This window comes from Cnephaeus nilssonii, assembly GCF_951640355.1.
Source record: "Cnephaeus nilssonii genome assembly, chromosome: X".
NCBI classification, from domain to species: domain Eukaryota; kingdom Metazoa; phylum Chordata; class Mammalia; order Chiroptera; family Vespertilionidae; genus Cnephaeus; species Cnephaeus nilssonii.
In genome coordinates, this window is record NC_137071.1 from 22,800,510 (window position 1) to 22,814,230 (window position 13,721).

General features: G+C 49.2%; 2 protein-coding genes and 1 pseudogene across 3 annotated transcripts in view; 1 reads left to right on the forward strand and 2 right to left on the reverse strand.

The window, feature by feature from the left end:
* LOC307096130 (tryptophan--tRNA ligase, cytoplasmic-like) overlaps nucleotides 1–2,270 on the forward strand; it is a 35,108-nt pseudogene extending 32,838 nt beyond the window's left edge. Inside the window, exon 2 of the transcript in view lies at nucleotides 951–2,270. The product of the transcript in view is annotated as a tryptophan--tRNA ligase, cytoplasmic-like (transcript). The remainder of the gene's footprint in view (nucleotides 1–950) is intronic.
* A 5,912-nt stretch (nucleotides 2,271–8,182) lies between these two features.
* On the reverse strand, nucleotides 8,183–8,944 carry LOC307096131 (ferritin heavy chain-like; the record flags this gene model as incomplete). Its single annotated transcript, XM_079765679.1, has 1 exon — nucleotides 8,183–8,944. The coding sequence occupies one exon, from the start codon at nucleotides 8,942–8,944 to the stop codon at nucleotides 8,183–8,185; it is 762 nt and encodes a 253-aa protein (XP_079621805.1).
* A 2,773-nt stretch (nucleotides 8,945–11,717) lies between these two features.
* LOC307095967 (ferritin heavy chain-like) lies at nucleotides 11,718–12,266 on the reverse strand (the record flags this gene model as incomplete). Its single annotated transcript, XM_079765604.1, has 1 exon — nucleotides 11,718–12,266. The coding sequence occupies one exon, from the start codon at nucleotides 12,264–12,266 to the stop codon at nucleotides 11,718–11,720; it is 549 nt and encodes a 182-aa protein (XP_079621730.1).
* Between the last annotated feature and the right edge of the window lie 1,455 nt (nucleotides 12,267–13,721).

Genomic DNA, 13,721 nt, shown 5'->3' on the forward strand with positions numbered 1-13,721 from the left:
AAAAATGTTGCATATGCAAATGCATTACTGATATTTTAAAATATCCAATTAACAAGTTTCACATTTTATGTTTCTTCCTAAATTTATTGTTGAAAGTATTACAGATGTTCCTTTTGTATGTTTGTGTTTTTTTCCCATTGATCCCTCCATCCCATACCCACCTCTCCAAGGCCTTCACCACTCTATTATCTGTACATTGGATTATTTACTAGTATATATGCATAGAAGTTCCCTGGTTAATCATTCCCATCCACCCCCCCTCCTGCTTTTCCTCTGAAATTCCTCACTCTGTTCCATGCTTCTTTGTCTCTGCTTTTATTTTATTCATCCATTTATTTTTTCATTAAATTCCACATATGAGTGAGAACATGTGATACTTACCTTTCACTGACTGGCTTATTTCGCTTAGCATTATATTGTCCAGGTCTGTCACAAGCTGTTGCAAATGGTAAAAGTTCTTTCTTTTTTACTGCCACATAGCATTCCATTGTGTAAACGTACCACAGCTTTTTTATCCAGTTGTGCTGATGGGCACTTGAGTCAAATGGCAGTCCCATAGTTAATTTTTTGAGGAATATCCATAATGGCCGCACCAGTCTGCATTTCCACCAGCACTGTACTAGGGTTGCCATTTCTCCACATCCTCGCCAAAATATTCTGTGAAGCATCTACCTGTAATCACAGGATAAGAACATGGCTGAACTGGAGTATGAACTTATTTCTGCCTGGCTCCAAAGGTTGTGTTTTAATATTCTTTTAAAATATTTTTATTGATTTCAGAGAGAGGAAGAAGGACTAAGCCATAATCCAGGCATGTGCCCTGACCAGGAATTGAACCGTGACAGGTATTTCATGGGTTGATGCTTAACTACTGAGCCAGAGGGGGAAGATTGTAAAAAAAGAGCCCTGCTGCACAGAGCTCTCAGCTACTCCACTGGCCACCTCTCCAGTGACCCCTGCAGCCCAGGATGAAATTGATTCTGCAGTGAAGAGGCTGTTATTGCTAAAAATGAGCTACAAAGTGGCCACAGGGGAGAACTACAAGGCCAACTGCCCTCCAAAGAACCCGGCACCTGGGTTAGTGGCTCAGGTGTCATGGAAGCTGAAATGTATTTTGTGGACCCCTGAACGGTACAGAGGAGCAGTGCAAAAGGCATTGACTATGACAAGCTCATTGTTCTGTTCAGAAGCAGTAACATTGACCAAGAGCTGATAAACAGAATAGAGAGAGCCACGGGCCAGAGACCACACCACTTCCTGAACAGATGCACCTTCTTCTCACACAGAGACATGAACTAAGTCCTCGATGCCTATGAAAACAAGAAGCCCTTTCCCTGTATATGGGCAGGGGCCCCTCTTCCGAAGCCATGCATGTAGGCCACCACATCCCGTTCATTTTCACAAAGTGGCTGCAAGACGTGTTTAATGTGCTCTTGCTCATTCAGATGACAGATGACGAGAAGTACCTGTGGAAGATCTGACCCTGGACCAGGCCTATGGTTACACCATGGAAAACGCCAAGGACATCATCACCTGTGGCTTTGACATCAACAAGACTATCTTTTCTGGCCTCAACTACATGGGGGTGAGCCCAGACTTCTACAAGAACATGGTGAAGATCAGAAGCACCCGTGACCTTCAACCAAGTGAAAGGCATTTTTGGCTTCGCAGTGACTGCATGGGGAAGATCAGCTTTCCTGCCATCGAGGCTGCTCCCTCCTTCATCAACTCATTCCCACAGATCTTTAGGGGCAAGATGGACGTCCAGGGCCTCATCCCCTGTGCCATCGACCAGGATCCTTATTTCAGGATGACAAGAGATGTCACCCCCGGATCTGCTATCCTAAACCACCCTGCTACACTCAACCTTCTTCCCTGCCCTTCAGGGGACTCAGACCCAAAAGAGTGCCAGCGACCCCAACTCCACCATCTTCCTCACAGACACAGCCAAGCAGATCAAGACCAAGGTCAACAAGCATGCATTTTCTGGAGGGAGAGACACCATCGAGGAGCACAGGCAGTTTGGGGAAAACGGCCACGTGGACGTGTCCTTCATGTACATGACCTTCTTCCTTGAGGATGACGACAAGCTGGAGCAGATCAGGAAGGATTACAGCAGCGGAGCCATGCTCACTGGGGAGCTCAAGAAGGAGCTCCTGGAGGTCCTGCAGCCCCTCCTTGCGGAGCACCAGGCCAGGTGCAAGGAGGCCACGGAGGAGATAGTCAAAGAGTTCTTGACCCCCCGGAAGCTGTACCACAACTTCCAATGACACCCATTTTATATCTGCACAGAAAGAACCATAATTTACCCAGAGGCTCTGTCACATGGCTTCCCGTTCCTAGTGTCTGTAACCCTGTGTGTCTGTCAGAAATGTTTCTTCCTGTGTCATCCTTTCCAAACCCTGTGAGCTGCCTGCTCTGCCCCTAGGAGGACTTCCATTGGAAAACATCCCACCGTTCCACATAGACCCTTAAAGCCTGATGGTTAGAGAGCCTGTAGTCTAGGTGTACATTTCAGGAAGTTTAATGGGCACAGGCCTATTTCAGCCCATCCCTTCAAAAACAAACAGAAATGCTAGCTGTGCTTTTGACTGAGAGATTTCCCAGCTTGAAAGCTGCTTTTCACACTGAGTATTGGCCCCAGGTGGCCACTTTTATTAAAGTTCAGTCTGTGGGAGAAACTTTCCAGCTCACTTCCTGAAATCCAGACCTCATGTGTTCTCCTGGAACCTCTGCCTATCCCTGAGCCTCCCCATGCTGCTTCCAAGGACAGGCCCTGAGCACAGGTGCTGTGACCCACCCTGTGGGCAGCTGAGGGAAATCTGTGTCCTTTGTAGAAACCCTTGTCCTGACACTTGACTGGCTCAGAGGCCTGCAAGGAGCACTGCCCTGCTGGTGTCCTGGGCTGTAGAGAGCAAGCAGCAGCCCCAGGCACCAAGGGAACCATTCAGTCTTGTCCCCTGTGTAGTCTGGAAAAGCAGAAGAATATCCTGGGAAATCCCTCCATGGGGGTGCAGGGTCCAGTCCTGAGCACAATAACCTAAATAAATTTCTTTTGGTCCCATGCGGGTGGATGTAGGGGTGGAATATATATATATATATATATATATATATATATATATATATATATATATGACATACAAACCATTTTGGAGTCATGGGAAATGTCTGCATGATAAGTCATCACATGGAGAGACATTACAAGAAACAGGGACTATAAGATATGATGATATGCCTCAGGGATTTTTGATGCTAAGAATATTAAAATTAATAGGCAGATTTGAAAAGTGTTCAAAAAGGTCTAACTAAATAGTTAATTTTATAAAAATATTTTACTTTATTCTATTCCATAGATGAGTGTGTATTATCTTTCCTTCAACTAAAGTGTGGCATCATTGATTTAATATATGCATGAATATATTTTTCTTCTAGATTAGGGGGACAGTAAAATTTACTGTAATAATTCAGATAGGAAATATTTTAGGCTTTCAGGCAATATGATCTCTGTGACAATTCCTAAATTCTCATGTTGTAGTGCAAAGGTAGCCTTAGACAATTCACAAACAATGCATAAAATTACGTTGGCTACGGGTTACAAGTTTTACTTAACAAAATAATTGTCATAATGCATTATAAATTGAATATTATTGGAGTGATACAGTTCTTTCATTCTGCACAATTATTATGAGATTCATCCCATGTTGTAGCTGGCATAATTTTTTATAAATATATTTTTACTGATTTTCAGAGAGGGAGAGGAAGAGAGAGAAACATCAATGATGAGGGAGAATCATTAGTCAGCTGCATCCTGCATGACCCCCCACTGAGGATCGAGCCTGCAACCCAAACATGAGCCCTGACCTGGAATCAAACCATGACCTCCTGGTTCATAGGTTAACGCTCAACAACTGAGCCACATCGGCTGGGCAACAAGATCCTTTTTAAGTAATTATTTTATTTATGTTTATTTTTAATGAATAATTAAAATAAAAATGTAATACTCCGAATGCAATAAAAACTGAGAGGAGTATATGTAAATATTGACTTCATAGTTGGTAAAATACACAAAATATTGATGAACCCAAGCTGAAGCTCATTTAGAAATTTTTATTAGCACTAGGTGTTAAATTTACAGATATTGTGGAATCAAAGTTGTCCATACACAGTGAGGCACTCATGGTGAATTCTGACTGATGTTAAAATGAGAGAGACACCAGCCAAGTGAGTAGTAAATAGAAAATTGTCTAATCCTCTTCTTCCCCTGAATCCTCCTCTTTGGCTTTGGAGAGGAGTTTCATTACTTGGTGTACAGGAGTCTTCACAGACTCATATTTCCATCCCTTCCTTAAAAACATCTTCTCAATCACAACTGGCATATTGTAGCCTTTGCTTACAATGAAATCTTTGAAGGCAATTGGTCCATAAAGTTCATCGATAATGTCTGGTTCAAGATGCCTTCTATAGCACCAATAATCCTTGTCACGGACGACTTTAGGGTCAGGCAAAGGCGCGTCATTGACCAGCTTTGTCCAGATTTTGGGGTCCAGGTACCATGCTCCATACCTTATCTTCTCCCGTTTGGGTTTATAAGGGTCAGGTGGTTTTCGGAGTTTCCTTTCCAAGTTATCTTCCTACAGGGAGAATTTTCTCTGCTTTAAACCATCTAGCTGTTTGCTGGGCCTTATATTCAAAGGAGGCTGGCTTATTTTCTTTATTTTGACTGTAGTATGGGTGAGTGGGCCCTCAAAGTCAATTTCAAACTTTTTCATGATGGACTCTTCATCAATGCCTATGTCTCCAAAATTATCATCAATCCATTTGCAGAATTCACAAACTGTTTTTCTTGGGTTTTGGTAAATAGGAACTTTGGGGATATCCGTTGTGCATGGTTCTTTTGTCTCTTCCTCAGGAAACAAACTGAATAAATAAGACTGGAGACACTCTTTGGCTGATTTCACGAGGTCTTTTTCCTTAGGTTCCAGGTTGACTTCTTTGGGAGGTTCCTGGTTCTCCGCCTCTGGAGGTTCCAGGTTGAACTTCCAGGGATATTCCGGGTTGAACTTCCAGGTGTATATATGGAATATAATGAACATCATAAACTGATGAATAAAAATAGGTCCAGAGACATAGAAACATTGATCAGACCATTAAACCTCAGAGGGAAGGTAGGGGAGGGTGGGGGTAAGGAGGAGAGATCAACCAAAGGACTTGTATGCATGCATATAAGCCTAACCAATGGACGCAGTCAACAGGGGGGTGAGGGCATGAGGGGGGATAATGGGGGAATAAGGACACATATGTAACACCATAATCAATAAAGAAAGTTATAAAAAAGAAAGGGTATCTTCCTAAGCAGACACTCAAAATCTACTCAGGAGATTCAAAATGAACTCTGCTGCTCAATATCTATCCTATCTAATAAAACAGTACTATGCAAATCATCACTCCGCTACACTCACAAGCCACGCCCACCAGCCACGCCCACCAGCCAATCAGAAAGCAAATATGCAAATACACCTAACCAAGATGGCTGCAGCCTCAGAGATCTTAGGTTGTTGGAACAGGGCTATTGGAGCCGAAGATCAGAGGGGAAGATCGGAGCCAGCGGGAGTCCCCCACAGGTGATCAGAGCCAGCTGGGGTCCCCTGCAGGCGATCAGAGCCAGCTGGGGTCCCCTACAGGTGATCAGAGCCACCTGGGGGTCCCTGCCCAGGGCCCGAGCCTCAGCCAGAGGCTTGCAGCCTTGGCTGGGGGTGGAGCCCCCCGCCATGGGAGCCAGCTGGGGGTCCCTGCCCAGGGCCTGAGCCTCAAACAGAGGCTTGCGGCATTGGCTGGGGGCGGAGTGGGGCGATCAGAGCCAGCTGGGGGTCCTGCCCAGAGCCCAAGCCTTGGCCAGAGACTTGCAGCCTTGGCCATTGGGGCGGAGCTTGGCGATCGGAGCCAGCTGGGGTCCCCTGAGGGCGATCGGAGCCAGCTGGGGGTCCCTGCCCAGAGCCCAAGCCTCGGCCAGAGGCTTGCGGCCTTGGCCTTGGATGGAGCTGGGCGATAGAGCCAGCTGGGGGTCCCTGCTGGAGATCAGAGCCAGCTGGGGGTCCCTGCCCAGAGCCCAAGCCTCGACCAGAGGCTTGCGGCCTTGGCCTTGGATGAAGCTGGGCGATAGAGCCAGCTGGGGGTCCCTGCCCAGAGCCCAAGCCTCGACCAGAGGCTTTAGGCCTTGGCGGGGGGTGGAGCCCGTGAGCGGAGCCAGCTAGGGGTCCCTGCAGGCGATTGGAGCCAGCTGGGGGTCCCTGCCCAGGGCCCAAGCCTCAGCCAGAGGCTTGCAGCCTTGGCTGGGGTGGAGCCGGGCGATTGAGCCAGCTGGGGTCCCCTGCGGGAGATCGGAGCTAGCTAGGGGTCCCTGCCCAGAGCCCAAGCCTCTGCCAGAGGCTTGCAGCCTTGGCTGGGGGTGGAGCCAGCTGGGGGTCCCTGCCCAGGGCCCGAGCCTCAAACAGAGGCTTGAGGCCTTGGCCAGGGGCAGAGCCTGGCAATCGAGCCAGCTGGGGGTCCCCTGCCAAGGGCTGGAGGCTTTAGGCCTTGGCAGGGGCGGAGCCAGAGATCACAGGAGATAGGTGTGAACTACAGAGGAAATACCTTTTCTGACCGCTCATTGGGTAAGCTCCCTGTATGCCACTGGTACTATTCTTAGTAACTTGGGTATAAGAATCCAAAAAGGTGATCTAGGGCTTTTCCACCACGCTCCTAGGGAAAAAAACGAAGGTCTGCTGCTGGAGGGCTAAGAAATGTCATATCCTGCCCTAGCCGGTTTGGCTCAGTGGATAATGCCTAGGTTTGCCAACCGCAGAGTCCAGGTTAGATTTTGATCAAGGGCATGTACCTAAGTTGCAGGCTCCTCCCTGGCTGGGGCCCAGGTCAGGGCTCATGAAGGAGGCAAGAAATCTAAGTATTCCTCTCACTTTGATGTTTCTCTGTCTTTCCCTTTCTCTTTCACATGCTCTAAAAGTCAAAGTCAACATATACTCAGGTGAGGATAAAAAAAAAAAAAAAGAAAGAAATGTCATATTCTATGAAAGACATATCTTGAAAATGCCTAAAGAAAGTTGTCATTTTTTCTTGGTGAAGGGACTGGAGTCCGTGTTGATGAAAACACCTTGGTGGCTGCGGTGACTTGCAGTGGCTCCAGCAGCGGGGTGATGGGGCTGGTGCCTTTCCCTGATTAGCCTGGTTGTCTCTCACAAAAGGAGGCCAGACTGCGGCTTAGGCCCGCTCCTTATGGGGAGCGGGCCTAAGCCGTCAGTAGGACATCCCCTGAGGGCTCCCAATATGTGAGAGGGGGCAGGCTGGGCTGAGGAGACACCCCTCCCAGTGCACGAATTTCGTGCACCGGGCCCCTAGTACACATATAATACAAATGAAAGAACATATACATAAGTAAGTGCTTTGTAACTGCAATGTGCATGCCAGTCACTGGTGACTTGGAAGTCACACACCCCTGTCTGTGGGAAAACCAGTCTAAGGCTCATTTCCATACTCACTGTTGCCCTGTCCCAAGGAATACCTCCTCCCTTCCTACAGGGTCCCAATGAATACCACCTGCCTCCCTCCATTCAGGGTCCCAAATAACATTTCCTCCCACCATCCAGGGTTCCATGGACTAGCACATCCCTCCATCCAGGGTTCCATGGAATACCTCCTTTCTCCCTCAACCCAGGGTTCCATGGAATACCTCCTTCCTCCCTCCATCCAGGGTTCCATGGAATACCTCCTTCCTCCCTCCATCCAGGGTTCCATGGAATACCTCCTTCCTCCCTCCATCCAGGGTTCCATGGAATCCCTCCTCCTCCATGCATGCAGGAACCCAGGGAATACCTCTTCCCTCCCTCCATCCAGGGTCCCAAGGAATACCTACCTCCTCCTCCATCGACGGTCCCGAGCTGCACCTAATTGAGGCATGGTTGGAGACTCCTGGATACCTGTTTTACCTTTTAAAAGGTGGGGGTTTTGCACACATGAATCAAAGAGAGACCTTTATTAACTTAAGAACCAATAACTTTATTTGAAGAAACGGTAAAACTTGAACATATAAACTTAAGTGACCGTTTTGCAAGGGCAATATGGCAATACGCGTGCTGGGCACGGTGGCCAGGGGAAGTCACCCCATGGCTATCAGTCAGGCAGTCCAGGCTCAGTTCTTCTTGCTGGCATTCAGGGGGAGCGCGTCGAAGAGGTACTCTGCCAGGCTGGAGGTTGGGGCTCCCAGCTTGCGCAGGTCGCTGATATTGGCTCCCACATTGTAGATGAACTTCACCTCCTGGCGCAGGTAGTGGTGCTCCAGGAAGTCGCACAGGTGGGCGTCGTTCTTGCTGGTGGCCAGCTGGTGCAGACGGAGCAGGCTCTGGTTCACCATCCTCTCCACGTGCAAGGCGGTTTTCATGGCTTTCAGGCCGCTCTCCCACTGGTTGTGGTCAGGCCTCCTGATATCTCGCAGGCGGATCCGCCCCCCTCGCTGGTTCTGCAGCCTCATCAATGCCTGGGCTTGCTCCCACTCCTCCCTGGACTGCCACAGGAAGAAGGCAGCGAAGTGCTGCAAGGCCTGGTCCTGGCGGTCGAAATAGAAGGCAATGGACGTGTACACGTAGGAGGCGTGCAGCTCCAAGTTGATCTGTTTGTTGATAGAGGCCTCGCAGTGGGCATGGTAATTCTGGCGCACTTGGGAGATGGGCCCCAGCACCGCCACTGGAGGCGCAGGAGGCACTGGCGGAGGCGCAGCGGCCATGGGCGGAGGCGCAGGGGCCATGGCTGGAAGCATGGGTAACAGGTTTTCCGGGGGTGGCCCTCCGGCCAAGTAGATCAACAGAGCCTCGTGGCGAGGGCTGAGGGGCGGGCTGCGGGGTGGGCAGCGGCGCGGGCGAAGGCGGTGGCTTCTCCGGGGACGGATCATTCCCATGGTGGTGGGTGAGGGCGGCCGAAAGCCGAGTCAGCAGCGGTGGCGGTGGGGACCTCGGACTGTCCCTGGGGGACCTTCCCAGGCTGGCCGGACACAGGCTTCTCAGGTGCTAGGCTGCTGGCAACTGACCGTTGGCTCTGAGGTGGGACCGGAAAAGGAAGAGGTGACCTTTACTCTTGATTGTTGGGGGAGGGGAGGGCGGTTGGAGAGAGGACCCATTGTGGACAGGGCAGCGGGGGGGTTTGAGGGGGGCCCAAGTGGGCCGCGCACCATCTAGGTGTTCCAGGTTCCATCACAGCCTGTGTGAGACAGGGAGACTCTTCCCTGAGTACCAGGCATTTAATGTTTTAAATTGTGCAATAATATTTCTATCTTGCAAGTACTTTATCTGTCCTCTAATTGTTTCCTTCTATACTAGACATTTTTTTTTATTTTATAAATCCATTTTCTCCCCTTAAAATTCTGAGATTATGAATTTGAATTTTTGGTAAAATTCTCTTTTATTTCCATATTTTATGAGTTTCCCCCCAAAATGAAATAGTTCTGTGTGTTTATTGTGATCTTCTATTTTACCTTCCGCGTACATCTGGCAAACCTTTGTTCATTTATATTTATGAATAAAGGACTTACTTGATTAACCTAGGTAATTAGCATGGATCTGATCTCGAACTGTGATGTCCAATTCACTGCTAAGGTTTTGCTCAAAATGGGAGAGTGGAGTGTGTCAGTTATTCCGTTGCGTTCTCATTTGGGGATACATGGCGTGGAGCTTACAGGTAGGATAGGAACACTCCCTGTTGCCAAAATAAACACATATTTCTGACATTGGAACACTAGTGTTTTTCCCTTCTAGGAAGATGTGTCCTATTGTTTCCCTTCTCTGCAGGTCTGTAATTGTCTTAAATTCATTCACTGTCTTGGAGTGTAGTTTGGGGAGATTAAAAGGCTCAGGTGCCAAACACGTGTACTGTCCTATGTAAGTAGGGGTGGGGGAGGGTTAGAGCTGAGCAAGGTAAAACACATCTGCTATTCACAGGTAGCTATTTACTCTCACAGTTGACCAAGGACCCTCTGCAACGTTGCAATTTCATTTACTCTGTTCTTAGAGGAAGGGGTCTCCATCTTGATACCCAGATGTTAACAAATATTAATATTTGCATATTTTGGTAAACTAAAAAAGTGTAGGTTAAGTATAAGAATCCTTTATTTTAATCCCTGCCCAATCCCATTCTGTTCACCCTTACTCCAGAGGCAAGCACACCAGTGATTTTAAGGTTATGTTTTATACTTTTAGCATGAACATTCATCCACATTCACAGGGCCCAAGACCATGCACCTGACCGCACCCCCATATACATTGTTTATAAGGGGTACATTAATTTTGTGTTTTCCCAGGGGCCATGCAATCCCTCCTCCCTCCATCCAGGGCCCCAGGGAATACCTCTTCCCCCCGTCCACTCAGGGTCCCAGGGAATCCCTCCTCCTCCATCGGGGTCCTATGGAATCCCTCCTCCTCCCTCCATCCAGGAACCCAGGGAATACCTCTTCCCCCCCTCCACTCAGGGTCCCAGGGAATCCCTCCTCCTCCATCGGGGTCCTATGGAATCCCTCCTCCTCCCTCCATCCAGGAACCCAGGGAATACCTCTTCCCCCCATCCACTCAGGGTCCCAGGGAATCCCTCCTCCCTCCATCCAGGGCCCCAGGGAATCCCTCCTCCTCCCTCCATCCAGGAACCCAGGGAATACCTCTTCCCCCCATCCACTCAGGGTCCCAGGGAATCCCTCCTCCTCCATCAGGGTCCTATGGAATCCCTCCTCCTCCCTACAGGGCCCCAAGGAATACCTCTTCCCCCCTCCATCCAAGGCCCCAGGGAAACCCTCCTCCTCCATCCAGGGCCCCAAGGAATACCTCTTCCCCGCCTCCACTCAGGGCCCCAGGTAATCCCTCCTCCTCCATCGGGGTCCTATGGAATCCCTCCTCCTCCCTCCAGGGCCCCAAGGAATACCTCTTCCCCCCCCTCCACTCAGGGTCCCAGGGAATCCCTCCTCCTCCATCAGGGTCCTATGGAATCCCTCCTCCTCCCTCCAGGGCCCCAAGGAATACCTCTTCCCCCCCTCCATCCAAGGCCCCAGGGAAACCCTCCTCCTCCATCGGGGTCCTATGGAATCCCTCCTCCTCCATCAGGGTCCTATGGAATCCCTCCTCCTCCATCCAGGGCCCCAGGGAATACCTCTTCCCCCCGTCCACTCAGGGTCCCAGGGAATCCCTCCTCCTCCATCGGGGTCCTATGGAATCCCTCCTCCTCCCTCCATCCAGGAACCCAGGGAATACCTCTTCCCCCCCCTCCATCCAAGGCCCCAGGGAAACCCTCCTCCTCCATCGGGGTCCTATAGAATCCCTCCTCCTCCATCCAGGGCCCCAAGGAATACCTCTTCCCCCCCTCCACTCAGAGTCCCAGGGAATCCCTCCTCCTCCATCGGGGTCCTATGGAATCCCTCCTCCTCCATCGACGGTCCCGAGCTGCACCTAATTGAGGCATGGTTGGAGACTCCTGGATACCTGTTTTACCTTTTAAAAGGTGAGGGGTTTTCCACACATGAATCAAAGACAGACCTTTATTTACTTAAGAACCAATAACTTTATTTGAAGAAACGGTAAAACTTGAACATATAAACTTAAGTGACCGTTTTGCAAGGGCAATATGGCAATACGCGTGCTGGGCACGGTGGCCAGGGGAAGTCACCCCATGGCTATCAGTCCGGCAGTCCAGGCTCAGTTCTTCTTGCTGGCATTCAGGGTGAGCGCGTCGAAGAGGTACTCTGCCAGGCCAGATTCTGGGGCTCCCATCTTGCGCAGTTGGGTGATATGGTCCCCCAACTCTTTGATGAACTTCACCTGCTCGTGCAGGCAGTGACTCTCCAGGAATTCGCACAGGTGGGCATCCTTCTGGTCGATGGCCAGGTTATGCAGATTGAGCAGGCTCTGGTTCACTCTCTTCGCCAGGAGCATGGCGAACTCCATGGCCATCAGGCTGCTTTCCCACTCATTCTGCTGTGGCCTGTGGATGTTCTCCAGGAGGACTCGGCCCCCGCGCTGGTTCTGCAGCCACATCAGCCTCTCAGCCTGCTCCCTCTTCTTGAGAGACCGCTTCCGGAAGTACTGGGTGCAGTGATTCAAGGCCAATTCGTGGCTTTGGAAGTAGAAGGCCATGGATGTGTACACGTAGGCTGCGTAGAGCTCCAGGTTGATTTGGTGGTTGACAGCGGCCTCACAGTCTGGATGGTAGTTCTGGCGCACATAGGAGGGCGGAGGGTTCGCCATTTCTGCAGGCCCAGGAGTACGCGGCCAGGTGAGAGAGGCGTGCTCAAGCGACAGGCGGCCAGCTGTTAGCCTTTGGCGGTTGGCGGTTGGCTCTGAGGTGGGCCGGAAGAAGTGACCTGGCGGTTGGCGGTTGGCTCTGAGGTGGGCCGGAAGAAGTGACCTGGCGGTTGGCGGTTGGCTCTGAGGTGGGCCGGAAGAAGTGACCGTTACTCAAGAGCGTTGGGGGAGGGGCGGGGAGGACCCGTCACAGGGGGGCGTGAGGGGGGCCCGAGGAGGCTGACAGCACTTTAGTTTGCCAGATTCCATCCCAGTCTCTGGGTGAGGAGGGCGTCTCAGTGCTGGGCACCTGGTGTATATGATATTTTAAAATGTTATTCACGAAGAGAAGTGCAACTGCTCTCAGTAAATCAACTGCACTTGATTTCTTTGAGCAACTTATTTGAATATTGTCCTAATGTCATTGTTTCATTAATCATAGTCCTTTTGTGGTATCATTGGTTACATTTAATATCACAAAGCTGTGAATGGCTTCAGCATCCGTACTAACCATTCTGATAGCCTGACTCAGCTCCTAGACCTTATTGCTCCACTTTTCTCCTATTCATCATCAAGCTCACCCTTCTCTGTCAGCAGAGCACCGCCTCCAAAATCTCACTGACTCTTCCCGCCTCTCCATCTTTCACTCTTTTTGAACTTGCTCTTCACTCCCTTTATTCTGTCTCATCTCTTAATCGTTCAGCACAGCCCTAGAAACACATTCCTTCTGCCCTGTCTGCACCCCAATATAGACAGTTTCAATGATCTCAACACGGGCATCCTGGGTTGTTCACCCATTTCACCTGGTTTGCACATTTCTTTCCTGTACAGACTTCAGTTTTCTCGGGCAAGAAACAAAAAATGTCGGTGCATTCTTAGAGAAAGCACTCAATAATGTGGATGTATTCATCCCCCACAACCTCATTTGTACTTTAAGCTTGTAACTGCGTTCTAAGGAATAAGCCACAGTGGTTGGGAATACCACTGATCTCCATCTGCCTTTCATTCATTCACTCATTCACTCATTCATTCATTCTACAAATATTTATTGCTTATCTAAAATGGTCTAGTATTTGGGCGTATATTAGTAACAAAGAGAGCCAAAGTCTTTGGGATTTGTATTCTAGTGGAGAAACAGATCAAAACAAAAAGAAACATAAAACTGGCATTTTTACCCCCTTATTGTCCCAAGTAAATACACACAAGATATTACATATGTATATGGAAATTAAAAATTGTAAATATATTAGAATTCAAAGACATTAGAGTGAAAGACGTAAGACAAACCTAGGTATTTATATCATTTATGCATTAATTCAATAAGCATTTATATACTGCAAATGTATGTTGGACAGTATGATTCTGGAAATACACAGAAGAATCAAATGTGGTCTCTGTTCTCAAGGTACAAGATAGAGT